This window comes from Fistularia commersonii, chromosome 8, assembly GCF_037954325.1.
Source record: "Fistularia commersonii isolate RoL2024-O1a breed Wild chromosome 8, RoL_Fcom_v1.0, whole genome shotgun sequence".
In the NCBI taxonomy this organism is placed as follows: domain Eukaryota; kingdom Metazoa; phylum Chordata; class Actinopteri; order Syngnathiformes; family Fistulariidae; genus Fistularia; species Fistularia commersonii.
This window is the reverse complement of record NC_141291.1, coordinates 9708071-9721533: the sequence shown is the minus strand read 5'-3', so window position 1 is coordinate 9721533 and position 13463 is coordinate 9708071. Positions and strand designations below refer to the sequence as shown.

The 13463-nt window shown below is 43.0% G+C and overlaps 1 protein-coding gene across 1 annotated transcript in view; it reads right to left on the bottom strand.

Annotated features, from left to right (window-relative positions):
- The window catches only part of ptprn2 (protein tyrosine phosphatase receptor type N2), a 127066-nt gene that overhangs the window by 94193 nt on the left and 19410 nt on the right, over window positions 1–13463 (bottom strand). Inside the window, exon 3 of the mRNA XM_086151060.1 lies at window positions 7960–8073. Coding sequence (XP_086007186.1) covers window positions 7960–8073 — 114 coding nt within the window. The remainder of the gene's footprint in view (window positions 1–7959; window positions 8074–13463) is intronic.

Sequence of the window (13463 nt, the reverse complement as noted above, 5' to 3'; positions counted from 1 at the left end):
TGGAAAAAAAGGGCGTTCCACCAGTTTCTATTTTTTAATGTACATTTATTAATGAAACAAATCTAAATAACTACAGGATAGGGTTATACAATATATGAAAATATGTAAAAGCACAAATGAGCCATATCCCCTTTTTTTCGGTATCTAGGTGAGGTTTTATGCATTTCATGCTACTTCAGAGACCCATTATATCATAAACTTGGAAAAGAAATATCCCTGTGGATCCAATGAGCAATGCATTGTGCTGTTTTGCTGTTTACTACTCTAATCAGATGGTGATTAGGAATCAATCAGTAAATGAGCTGGAGAAGTTGAGTGAAGCACGCCACAGTGCATTCTTGGCGAGGTTCGCCCCCAAAGTGATATCAGTGCAGACGTGCTTACTTGGCCCCGATGTGTGCTGATGCCTAGAGCTGCACATCAGGTAGGACAAGACCAGAACCACCTTTAAACTTCAACTTAATCATGGCGTATCAGGAACTACTAATGCAGTGACACACAATGTGTCAGCAAACAGTGAAAACACTAAGAAAAAAAGGCACTTATCTTGAATCACAGCAAAATTGAATTGGAGTATTAGCACGAAAGAAAGGAAAGGTGTAGAAGACGGAGGTCATGTTTGTCTGGTTTAGAGACACTGAGGAGAAGAAAGGACGTTGATGCAAAGGTTGGGGACAGCATACTTTAGATGTTCTGGAGAAAAAGTCAGACGGAGATGGTTTGGACGTTTGCAGAGGAAGGGCTGGGTAGAAGGATGCTGAGGTTGGAACAGCAAGGTGGGAGGACTAGAGGAAGACCAGAATGGAGATTTATGGATTGAGGGAAAGATGACAAGTGGTAAGTAAGTGTGAGAGGAGAGAGTTGGATGGAGGCACATGATTGGCTTTCGGGACCCTTTAAGGAAGCAGCTGAAAGGAAAAGCAGTGGCTTGATTTACAGGACTGGAGACTTTCTCAGAAGTTCTTCCCTGCACACACTGGGACTGCGGTTCCTGTTATTCTACCTTTGATTAAATAAAGCCCATATTTACTGTATTTTGCATATTCCCTTTTTGTACCAGCTAGAAATGTAGCAAGTATTTCCAGAAACATAATTCTCCCCTGGCAACTTCCTCCACGCAGAATGGCTCCCTGACCCAGTTATTGGGCCCAAGCGACCACTGGAGAACCAACTGGCGTAAAATATTCAAGCAGGTTCCTCGTGTTTTCATCCAACGCTTTGGTACAATTTGGTGTCATAATCACAGACACGATTTGCAAGTCTTGACATATTAAAATAGAGTATACAGGAAACTGACAATGTCACTTAAAGAGACGCAACGTTTGAAGAATCTGTTGATCACATGAATGATGTTTAATATTGCAGCATTTCTAAATACGTAATGGTTTAGATACATTTATACTGGGGTCCTTGTATAAATAAATATTCAGTGGCGGTCCTCATCAATATCTCCATTTGTCACCAAATCCAACTCATTCATTCTGAGTGAACGTCTGTATCAAAACCGAAGAGACGCCCCCAAAGAGTCACCGAGGTAACACATCCGCAAGGAAGAAACATACAGACAGATAACCTAAAAAAAAAAAAAAAAAAAAATTGAAGATGACGATGAGGTAACACGTCCGCAAGGAAGAAACATACAGACAAGGAAGAAACATACAGATGGATAACCTAAAAAAAAAAAAAAAAAAAAAAGCAGGGACAATGACGTCCAGTGGCACAAGAAGAGTGAAATAGAGGAATAAACTACGGCATGAGGGAAAGGAAATCATGACCGCATGTACATGTGTAGAGACTGATGTATACACAGACATGTGCGCTCAAATACACCGCGGCCAGTCACTAAGCTTGGGGAAAATGTCACACTGCGGCCTGACGCCTTGCCAACGTCCCTGCTAATTGCCAACATGTAGCTGGGATTGAGAACTCCTGGGCAGGGGCGAAGCGCAGCGGTGCCAAGACCAGATGGAGCAACCCAAGCAAAAAAGATACCCAAAACATGGCCCCATTCCCAATGAGCCGAGAGGCACATCAGTCCATCGGAAAAGCGTAGAAATACTTAATATCACTTTTTTTTTTTCCTCAAAGAAGCCAAGATGTTCATTGTCAATGCCTTCCATTCCAGCACAGAAGCATTTTTTTTTTTTTTTTTTTTTTTTAAACACGAGAAAAGTAATTATGTTTCGGCTCAGACTTCCAGATGCCACATACCTAAGCTCTCACTGGGTTCTTATGGAGAAACAATGCTGCTCTTGGTGATGTGGACATATTTAACAGCATTAAACTAACACCCTAGGAATCCACGCACACACACACACACACAAACACTTTTTCATTCTCAAGACTGCAAAATGTCTTCATTAACCCGATTTCTCACCCATAGACACTGGATATTCTCATAGATATTCATAAGCACCAGATGAGGATCTGAGTAATGCAGAACAGCCACAGATGCCTGCAGTCATTCTTGGCAGTGCTGAATAGAGCACAAAGCAGCGTATGTTGTCACTGTTATGGAACGCAGCTCAGCCATCCATCCATGCAACAATGACAGTTAACTACCCGTGGCTTACCCGGCGTGGTATATGCCCGCTATATATAAGCACAGCAATGATCATTTACGCTATTATCAGTCATAAAATGGAAATCAGCTCTGGATTCGACCCTAAAGCATCCATATTGTACCTGTGGTTAACTGCAGCTGGTTAAACGGGTCGAGAGGAAACACGTGGCGGTGCCTCGACCGAACGAGGCCCAGCGACATCGTCAACCCCGCTGATGCTCGTTTCTATACATACCACATTTTGAGTGTCCGCGATGGACACACTTGAGGGAAAAAGGTATGTCGGCGCAAACGACGGGATCGAAATGGACTCATTTGTAAAGAGAAAAAAGTTTGCGGATCTTTCCGGTCGGATTCCACCCGTCGACCTCTCGGACGCTGAAAGAACAGGTTCCGTCCCCGAGAGCGTCCGATCTTCGCCTGTTAGGGATTCCGTCTCGAGCAAATACTTCACTTAATTAATGCCTTGCCATTAGCGTAACAGCTTTCAAACAAGCAAGATATTTTTGTTGGCCTCCTGTCTGTTTCATCTGTGACTGAGAGGAAGAGCGGGGGCCTCCTAAATATTCAAAGCCTATTAGATGAGATCCTGTCTACATGTCTTGCTGTTTCATCTGGTGTTTTTGAAATGCAGATTCCCCCGCCCCTCTCCCCCCCTTTGCTTTACTTTTGTCCACCGACTGATTTTAAAGCCATTAATGGAAAAGAGCGTGAATAATTTAGAAGCGAGTTCAACCCAATTAGTCCAAATGAAATGTGTCAATCCAATTTTGACGCAAAACCTGAATCAACGGTGCAATGGGCACCTAAATGTGTGAAACTCTTTAGTGGCGTCATAACATATGATTTCAATACAGTTTTATATTTATGTGTTGTTGTAAGAAGGCAATGAAGTCAAAATACGGAACGGATAGCGTTAAAATATTTCTGATTATCTGCTTTTAATAAAGGGAGCTTATATTTTGAGACTAGTCAAAACCCCAGACTCTGATTTTTTCTGCCGCCGTCATTCAATCAAAAGAACGTCTCACTCGTGCGTCGTATTATATGGATTTCACTAAAGTTCTCGGGAGTTCGGTCCGACGTTTTCCGCGGAAACTTTGGAGTGCTGCGAAGATGGACGGGATCGTCATCAAGAGAATTATGTTGAAAGGGTTTCAAATAGTTTTTGCTCTCTGGCAAAGCCATTATATCACACATATTACAAAATTTAAATATGTATATAATATAATCTTGAATAAAAACCTAAAGAACCATTTTGGTCCCGCGGTACCTTGACACACAAGGATGGGCTGATGAAATAAAAGCAGGTAGGTGGTGTCTGACTGCGCCTCCACTGTCTGGCAGCATCCAGTAGCCATATTGTTAAGGAACAGGGATTGAAGAACAGGAAAAAAAAAGCCAGATTTTCATGCTTGTCCGTCAAAGTAAAAGCATTTGCGCACAAAGCAAAGTCACCACAGGACCATGAGTAACACGGTGTCAGTGGCACTCCGCAAAGTTACGTTTGTTTATGGTCAGTGGGTTTCTAGGACTAACCATCCCTGTCAGTGGACCTAATCCAAACGTCAAAATGCATCATCTTACTTCACTTGTCCGTACTTCCAGGGTATCCAGCACAGTGCACAGGGTCGCAGGGTCAACCGACTGCAGGTTAGGATAGCTTAATATGGTGTACCAACAATGCCAGTCTGAGTGATTCACTGAGCTTTAGGAAGAGCGGTACGACTACACCCGACTCATTACTTCATATCGAATCTTTATGCAGAGAAAATATACACCGATCAGCCAACATTAAATAAACACCAACATCCAATTCAATAAACTCAAAACTGCACATTCCTCCTTTACACAGAAGCTGATGGTGACTTTCCGAGGATACAAGCGCTCCAAGAAAAGAATCATAAAACGCAGGACAAGTCTTTAACATCACACATGCAATGATGTCATTTCCCTTCATTGGTATTCATAAGGTCAATTTATGGTAGAGGAGTGACATTAACATCCTGACCAAACAGAGAGCGCTTGAAAGGCTTTAAAAATCTTTTACACCCGAGAAGAATAAATGAAAACGCTTGCATTAAATTGCTCAGGTCGGATCCCGGAAGTTTCCTCTGGGATCGGTGCAAGAACGCAAATATTTATGTTGCACAAGACTCCCTGAGAGTTAAATTGTTCACCGTCCGTTCTGTTTATGCCGTACAGAAGCCAATCGCGACTACCGAGTATCTGACCAATCAGAGAACGGACAGCTCGCCATCAGAGCTATAGTTGAGTTAAAGGTATGAAAAAAAAACGATAAAACCATTTAAATAATTCAGCACTGGTGGCTAAAGATAGAATATACCGAGGTAGCTCATTATTAAAGATTCAGATTTTTTTTTTTATAATAAATAAAAGAATCGCAGTTTATCATCTTTGTCCCCGCAGTTTCATTAGGTTTAAAATCCCTGTTGCACATGGACTGAGTTCAATGTAGAAATAATGAAATATCAAAAATTAAAAAAAGGTCCCCAAGCCATTATTTTTGTATATTAAAAAAAATCCAGAGAAATGAAAATGTTTTACACTTCACAAGACCTTGAAGTTTCAAGTTCGAATTTTTTCTTCCAATTTGTGTTATTTAGTTTATCCATTACAATTCATATTGCTCTTTTGTGAGAAAAAAAAAAAAAAAAAAAAACAGAAATGAAAGGCTTTTTTTCTTGATGGTTGTGACTTATTTTCTACTTTTGATGTGGGAGTTCGGGGACACTCATCTCGTATCGTCAAAACTCGAGTGATATGCATATGAACACTCAAATCCAAGAGTTCACCGACAATACGCCGGAAACAGTCCACCAAAGCACACAACGGTTTGGTTTTGAAATTTTGTTCGAATCGCAGCGAGTCAGGTGTATTTTGAGGATGAAAACGTGTTACGTGACAGTGTTACCTGCACACAATGAACCGGACACAGCAACCGCAGAAGGCCACGGTTCCCATATTTAGTCCACACAAAGGCGGTTTCTTTCTGCTAAGAATGACACAGACGGGGCATGAAGGCCACAATCGCTGGACATTCTTGCTCTTATAGATTTTCCAACTTTTTGTTGGTCACCTGTCCGAGTTTTCTTGAGGGCACGTAACCTCAGCGCAAAAAGAAAATATGTTTTCAATTCGCCACATAGAAAACAGGGGTTGAAAGGATCATTTTCAGATAAAATCATCCTTTTCATATTTCTGATGCCCTTGAGTGAAATAATATGACAAATCCAAAATTACAGACATCGGTCATCATCTCTCTTTTAGCCAAATCAAATACTCCTGAAGCATATTAATAAGCCGCAGTTGTTGAATTGGCATCTGTGTGTGTCTTTACGACGTTCATATTTGCACAAATACACACATTTAGCAGAGTAACCGGGACTCCGGCTCCAAGTTGACAGCAGCCAGGCTGCAAGAGGTGCCGACGCCGGCTGGCTGCACACAGTGAATACTAAAGTTGCTCGGCTTTGGCTACATCAAATGAAAGTCATTTGCGGCGTAATGACAATGTCTTGCATTAAAAAGTGCTGTGGTGAAAACGTAATAGCGGACGGCGCGCTCTGCCAACGGGTACGCATCCAGACAAACCCAAGCCCTTTTGTGCAAAGGTCAGTTTGTATTGATCTGCATGACATTGGTGTTGTGAGGACTGCAGATTGTGTAATTCCAACTTGCGTCTCTGATGCAAGATAAATAGGATTGTAAATCGATTCCATTGATGTTCCTGCCCGTTTTTCCCTCTTCATCTCTACAATTTAGGCTACAGTACAATGGTCTCAATAACCCTGTCTAGCCAGTAACAAAAATTCTCCCCCCCACTTTTCAGAAATGACACTTCAGTAGCTGTTGAACTGATAAGAATAACGCGCCCCCGAGCGTTAACAGCGCTTTGTGTACTCATCCGGAGAAGAAGCTCTGCGTCGGTGGATGTGATTCGGCAAAACAGAGGCGAAAATGATTCAAAGGGATGATGTCATGTCTGCAGTGTCTCTAAATGGGCATTTGAAAACACAAGGTCAGCCTCATGATAAAAAAGCACCTATAGAATTAAACGCCCTTTAAAATGGAGCAGAAAAAAAAAGAAAAAATGACACATCGGGTCCCGTCTCATCCTCCCCACTCTCATTAGTTTATTTGGAGGCCGTAATTAGAATAAATGTGTGGTCTCGCCTGGCTTAATTTTCATCACTGCAGCCACCACCCCCCCCCCAGCCTCCATTTTTTTTTTTTGATTTCCTCTGGCTGACTGCTTACTCTTAATGGTTCACGCCTGTTAAAAGATATTAAGCTCAGAGTGGCCTGCAAAGCCAATTATGTTTGGAAGGCTAATGTTTGCGGGCCATGTCTGATGTTAAAAGGTATCTACTGCCCCCCGGTGACCAATGACTGCAATTACAGGCCACAGAGCACGCAGTCTGGGACAAGACATTGAAACAATTGCATCACTGATGATTGAGAACACTTGCTTCAAGAATACCTACGTCCCATGACAAGGTTATACACTGAGGCAAGAACCGTCTTCAAGTGAGACATATCAGGATTCAGTCACTTCTATCTGTTGTTCATTGAGCTCGCTTCAATCGCAAGTAGAAAATGCACCCAATGGAGAAATTTCAATGTCAAAAGTCACAGCTGATGCAATTGATCTATCTTTGCAGCAGATTTAATGTGCCTTCCCGCATATGTGTGTGTGTCCATTTATTATTTGCTTTTTTTTTTTTTAGAAGAAAGAAAGAAATGATCTAAGAAATAATGTTATCATGCACACATATAATAAACAAAGATGTTAATATGTAATCATAATGATGTACAACAGATAAACAGATGACAAAACACCAGTAAGAAGCAGATCTGTGTATAAAACACACAAAATGAGATAAGTTGAGGGTTTTTTTTAGACATAGGTGGAAAAAAAAGACTATCCATAAGTACAGTGCACATCGAATATGGACGCAATCTGAAAGAATCTCACAATATTAACAAAAGGTTGAACAAAATATTCACAATGCTGCGACTGTTACTTCTAAATCTCAGGTCTGAGTCCATAATATCACCCTGATAGTTACCTCTGTCCGCAGCTTTATGTCAACATAACATTTCCCTTTTAAGTTGTAAAAGGCAGGTTAGAGGCTGTCATTGATTGGGGAGGCGGATCTCTGATGTGATTACGCTCTGTGCTGCAGTCAGTCAGCCATCACAGCAGATCCTGATGTCAGGGTATAAGCCAACAGGGGCTGCCAGAGTTGGCCGATGATGTCAAAACAATGTCCAGAGGGACGAGTTAACTAGCTTACGGCCTTCACGGGAAGTCTTATTCATGACTGACATGGGAAAAGATGCAGACGGACAGGAAAACATGGGTTGCCTACCTCGGTGCGCCAGCTTCTGCAGGGCGATCCTGAGGCGGAGCAGAGCGCTGGGTGAAACGGCGTACGTGGACATGTCCGCACCAGGCGACGCCTGGCATCGACCGAACACTCCATCTGTGAGGGAAGAGAACGCAAAAATTGGTGACCGCTACTCGGCTTATCAGAGAAACCTCACACAGACACGGGGTGAACATGTAGACTCCACACAGAAAGTAAGGAGGAAGTGCTTACTCGCTACACACATCAATATGAAATACCATTTTAAGAGCCAGCACATTTTTCAGACGGGAATAAAAGGGATATAAAATATCCCAATTAATAGTTTTAGGACAAGAAGATATACATACCACATTGAAATCTGTAAAATGCTTTATCAATTTAATACATTTCCAGTGACAATTAAACACTGGGCTGCCTGAACATGAAGACAATCCTTTTTTTTTTTTTTTTTTTTTTTTGAAGAAACATTGGACAAATGTCCTGCAAAGCGATGTGTATCTGTCCTGCAGGAATGCCTGGGCAGTGTGTGGTACCGCCGACGTCTCCACACCTCTGACACCCTGTTTCGGAGAGTTAATAGCTGACATTTTTCCTCCAACAGCATCGCGATAAGCAGCCATTCATGACAGGAAGGACTTTATCAGGAGCTATGGTAATCTCCCTATCAGCAGGCCTCCCGCCTCACTCAATACAGGTTGCTAGGCAACTCATGCCACAGAGTCCCTATCAGCCCCATAATTCAATGGCTGGTCTGGACCTCTGAAAGATGCTGAAGCTCAGGAGGTCAGAATGCATTGTGTAGATGTTCCGCCTGGAATATAAATGGCCCTTCACGTCAACTTTTTTTTTTTTCTTTTTTCAGCCGGGGGCGAAAAATCCATACATCTCGCGGGCTGAAGTCCCCAAAATGAAGGCAAACCTCCCAGATGATCTCCGGCGATGAATCCTGCAGATTCCATCGAAATGACCTCCTCCACGTGAACGTGCTAATGCAATCCCGATGCGAGAACGTGTGAGGATGCCACTGCGATTACACCGGATCTAATGATGTGAGTCAACACACTGTCACGCATCGCGGCATCCCGTTAATTAGCCCCCAAGATGTCCGACAGTGACAGCAAACATCATCGCGAGGATTGATGTCTGCTGACGCATCGGGCACGAGGCCAGGCCGAAGCCTCCGGCGCAAGGCAAGTTCCACTCTTCACCTCCATATTAACACGAATCAAAAATACCAGGATTCTACTCCACAGGAAACACCCGGAGGAAGTACTTTGAGATAGTATAGCCAATAAGCAAGTCTAGAAGATCATAACAACCATGCATTATTTTCAATTGTGATGATCTTACTTGAGAATAAATCTGAAGCGAGACATAGAAACCTCACCGAGATGATTCAATCACACTCACATCAAGCGATTTGGTTCACAGCCCATCCAGTGCACGGGGTCCTCCATTCTCCCCTTTTGCAAAAAATACAGAACCAGGCTATAATATTAACCCGTGTTCACTCTGAGTGATCGGGTGCTATTTTTACCACACAAGCAGTCAAAGTATGCAGACCAACCAGCAGAACTGTGCAGTGAGAATATGTCTAAGATGTTTTGGCTTCCGGGGGACGAAACTGAACAAAAAACAAACAAACAGAACAATCATTGATGCAGGTAAATGCTTTAAAAAAAACTTGAGCTGAATGCACATCATTCAGCCCGATTAGAGTAAAAGTAATTTATTCATAAATTCATTATCTATACCGCTCATCCTGCACTCAGGGTCGCAGGGGTGCTGGAGCCTACGGCAGCTGTCGTCGGGCAAGAGGCGGGTTTAACCTGCACCGGACACCAATAGATCATAAGGTTAAAAATTCGAGAAATGCAACCATTTACTCTGGTTCCCGTCATGCAGAAATAAAACCATCCAACCCCCTTGTTCACACGGCTGGACCATTTATGGTCTCCAATGCATGTTTTAAACATAGAGACTCCACAGATTCCCTGCCGAAACCCAACAAGGAACCTTCTCACCATGAGGAAGAGGCGCTAACCATTTCGCCACGGTCTAGCATCTTAATATACACACAATGCAAACAACACGTGGACCAGTTTTGGACTGTGGGAGGAAACCCAAGGGAGAGGAAACCCACGAGGAGATCACAGAAATGGCTGCCTGTCGGAATCCGGTGAGGGATAATTACGAAGAGAAAAGGCGAGGTGTCAGATGAGGTCCGACCGAGAATCCGCCTCACCCGGCTGGACGACAGCTCTGAACAGGAAAGCCAGTAGGAGGTGGCGAATTAGCATAGACGACACGTCCAACACTCAGGAGTTATTTGGGGTCCAGAGGAACGCGAAGGAAAACTTTCCGCCTACACTGACACGGATCATCACAGACACGTCTGACTCACAGGATGTTAGCCGTCTCCCGAGCTGCCAGAGAGGTTGTCTCATATGATAACAAGTTACATTTTTAGATGTATTTTTCCTCGCGGTGTGTTGTGTAAGAATCACAGGGAGGCTGATGACCTAACAGGTGATGGAAACCGTTAAATGCTTGATGGTCCGCTGCCTTCATCGGTTTCCGTGGTAATGGCTACTATTAGACGTGCTATTTCCCAAACTGTTGTTTTAAAGACACTTCATGTGTGCATGTGTTCAAATGAAACACCAAAAGCGCAGAATGTCTACCGGTGCATCAGGGAGAGCTGTTGCCAGAGAGAACTTTATTGTTTGCTTGAAATGAATCAAAACCAGCAGCAGGGGGTTTACTGTGGCTGGCATTTCAATAGTAAAACAAGCTTTTTTTTCTTGTTTTTGACCCTCGAAAGAACGTCCTTTTAATTTCAGGCTTGGAAAGGCACACGATGTGTTTAGTGTTGAAAGCGGAATATAAAACACAGAGCTCTTTGTATGATACCTAACCAAATATGAGACGGCACAGTATCAATATGAGGCTAAAACGTCCAAGTTCATTAAGGGAGCGAGGCAGAAGTCAATTAAGCCGAGCCCAACGTGGCAGTTTTCCGCTGATCTTCTCCCAGCATTAAAGAAATATTAAGCTCACAACAGATCAATTTACATCTCCTTGCAAAACCAGGCCGATGCTGTCGCCGCGATAAGAAACACGACGTGATGCAATTCAATAAATCCTCCCAAACGGGACAGGTTACACACAGAACCATCAAATCAATAACCAATTGGTCCCAAAAAAGTGATTGATCCCACATCTCGCTCTAAATAGGCACTAAATCTAGCTGCTAAAGCTGCTAAAGCTAACGGAAAAACAAAAAAAAATGCTCTGGAATAGGACGGGGAACCATGGTGGCGGACAGACAGCGGCGTGTTCCTGGAAGATGGGTTGTCGGGGGAACGGGGGCAAATGAAGACATATTGAAACAAGTGTATTAGCTGTGCAACTCGCGTGTCTGCAAAAATGAAAAGGCCCAATTGGATTCGGCGACACTGGCCAGATGTTGCCTGCCAATAAAGAAAAGAGCAGAGACGTAAATCCGCAGCTTTGACTTATAGGCGCTCCCGAGGTGTTTTCGGGTCCTTCTGTGCTTTTCAGATTCGGCCGTTTTATCATTCGCGTGTTAATAACGTTCATGCAATGCGGCGAAATCTGCATGTCAATAACAAACAAATAAAGATAAAGTGGTCCATCCTGGAAAAATACAATCCGGGGGATGAACTATTCATCCTTGACCAGCGCATCCTCTCGTATTTGCCTCGTTAAAGCCAACGTCTCACCGATCATCCTTAGATCCGCTCCTGTTGCCTCGTCAATAAATCTCCAAAAACAAACACGCTTCTGCCATTATTCCCCATTAAAAATTGTTTTTATGTTCGTCCTGTTCATCGTCGCGTGTTGTTTAGTCTGTTTTAATTTACAGTCGTGCATAGCCATGTCCTTGGGGCCATTTCTGCCAACGATGCAGATTGTATAGAGTTATTGATTCTCTAGTGGTTACTTAAAGTGTTGCTTAGGCTGCAATTGCCCCGGTGGCAGGCGGTGATCAATGCCCACATCACCTTAACTGTTTAAATGTAAAATACAACATGGATGTTTAAAAAGATATCAGCCAGAGCGGAGGTAAAGATGACCGCCGATCAATTGAGTACTGTTTCTCTGTGTTTTAATAAGGGCCGGCCAGTGCCTTCAGGGAAACGTAGCACTTATCTGCTGCACTATAGCTTATCATTCCGGTAAGCCACTAACTCCGGAGAACTGCATCAAGTGAAAATACATTTCCTGTCTCTGGCTAATAATGTTTCACTATGAAAAAAAAAAACCAAAACAAAACAAGAAATAAGCGCAAACAATGACGCTCTGTAACGCTTTTCAAAATCGAATCGATGCACATTGAAAATCGATCGCGGGGAAGTAACGCAGACTGCCATGCGTCTTTATCACCTTTGCACAGTCTGTCGGTGTTTTTTCGGAGGGAGTTACTTTGTCTCGTCGGGTTTGAAGGACTGATTTACAGCCAGTTCGCTACCTCTTCCCCGGATCTAAATGCCTTCCTGTGTTTCCTTGCAGCGTAAAGCTTTTCAGTCAGTGTCTTTCAGTTGCTTCTTGTTCCATTCTTTACAGTAAAGACTGCCACTAAACTGAGAAACACACAAAAAAAAAATCAATATAAGATTAAAATCATTATAGTGCTTGTTTTCAATCTTTGATTTCTGCTCAAAGGGTGCCTACACTTTGCAATGGTTTACCTGAGTAGTTCGGCCATTTTTATTTGTTTTTTTTTTTTAATGATACTGTGTATGATTCTATTTACAAAAATGGCGTTGGAGAGTCAGATCGGGGCGACATTTATTTTTCTGCCAAAAAATGAGAATAGAGTCCAGGAGAGTATTCATCACATTCAGTTTTGCATGAATTAGTGTCGGCTGGCATCACAGAGCATCGCCTTCCCTCCCTTTGGCCACTCTGCATGGCAACAGCTCCAGTGAGGACAAGCACCGTCAGCTCAGACCAGAATAAACCAGGTTACTCCTTCAGGGACCTGGAGAGGAGTTGAAGTGCAGACCTAGTTACTCCCACTCGCTCGCCGCTTGAGCTGGAGCGGCTGCTTATCACCAGTCCAAATGGAAAGAGATGTAAAGTGCACTGTGAAGGTCGTAAAACAGCGACACAATGCCTCATTACTTGCATATTAGGTAGAGTATTAATCCAACCTCGCTATTTTTTTGCCTTCTATGTACATTTGCCTTACAATTACCTTACAATTTGTGCAAAATGGGTTTTCTAAGTGAGGCTGGAGCTTCGTTACACAAAGGCCAGTGAGAGATAACAGAGAAAAGAGGCAGCGAACACACATCAAAAGAATAACCACCCTCAAAATATCCTTGCATGATAGTCTATAAATTGGATTTGAAGTGTCCTCACCCACCGTGGAAGTCCTCTCCGCCTCTGGGTATTTTTTAGTCATGGTGTCAGCAATTTCCCTCTATTAGGCTACACATACACAGCTCCCCAATGTAGCCAGTATAATTAAAGTC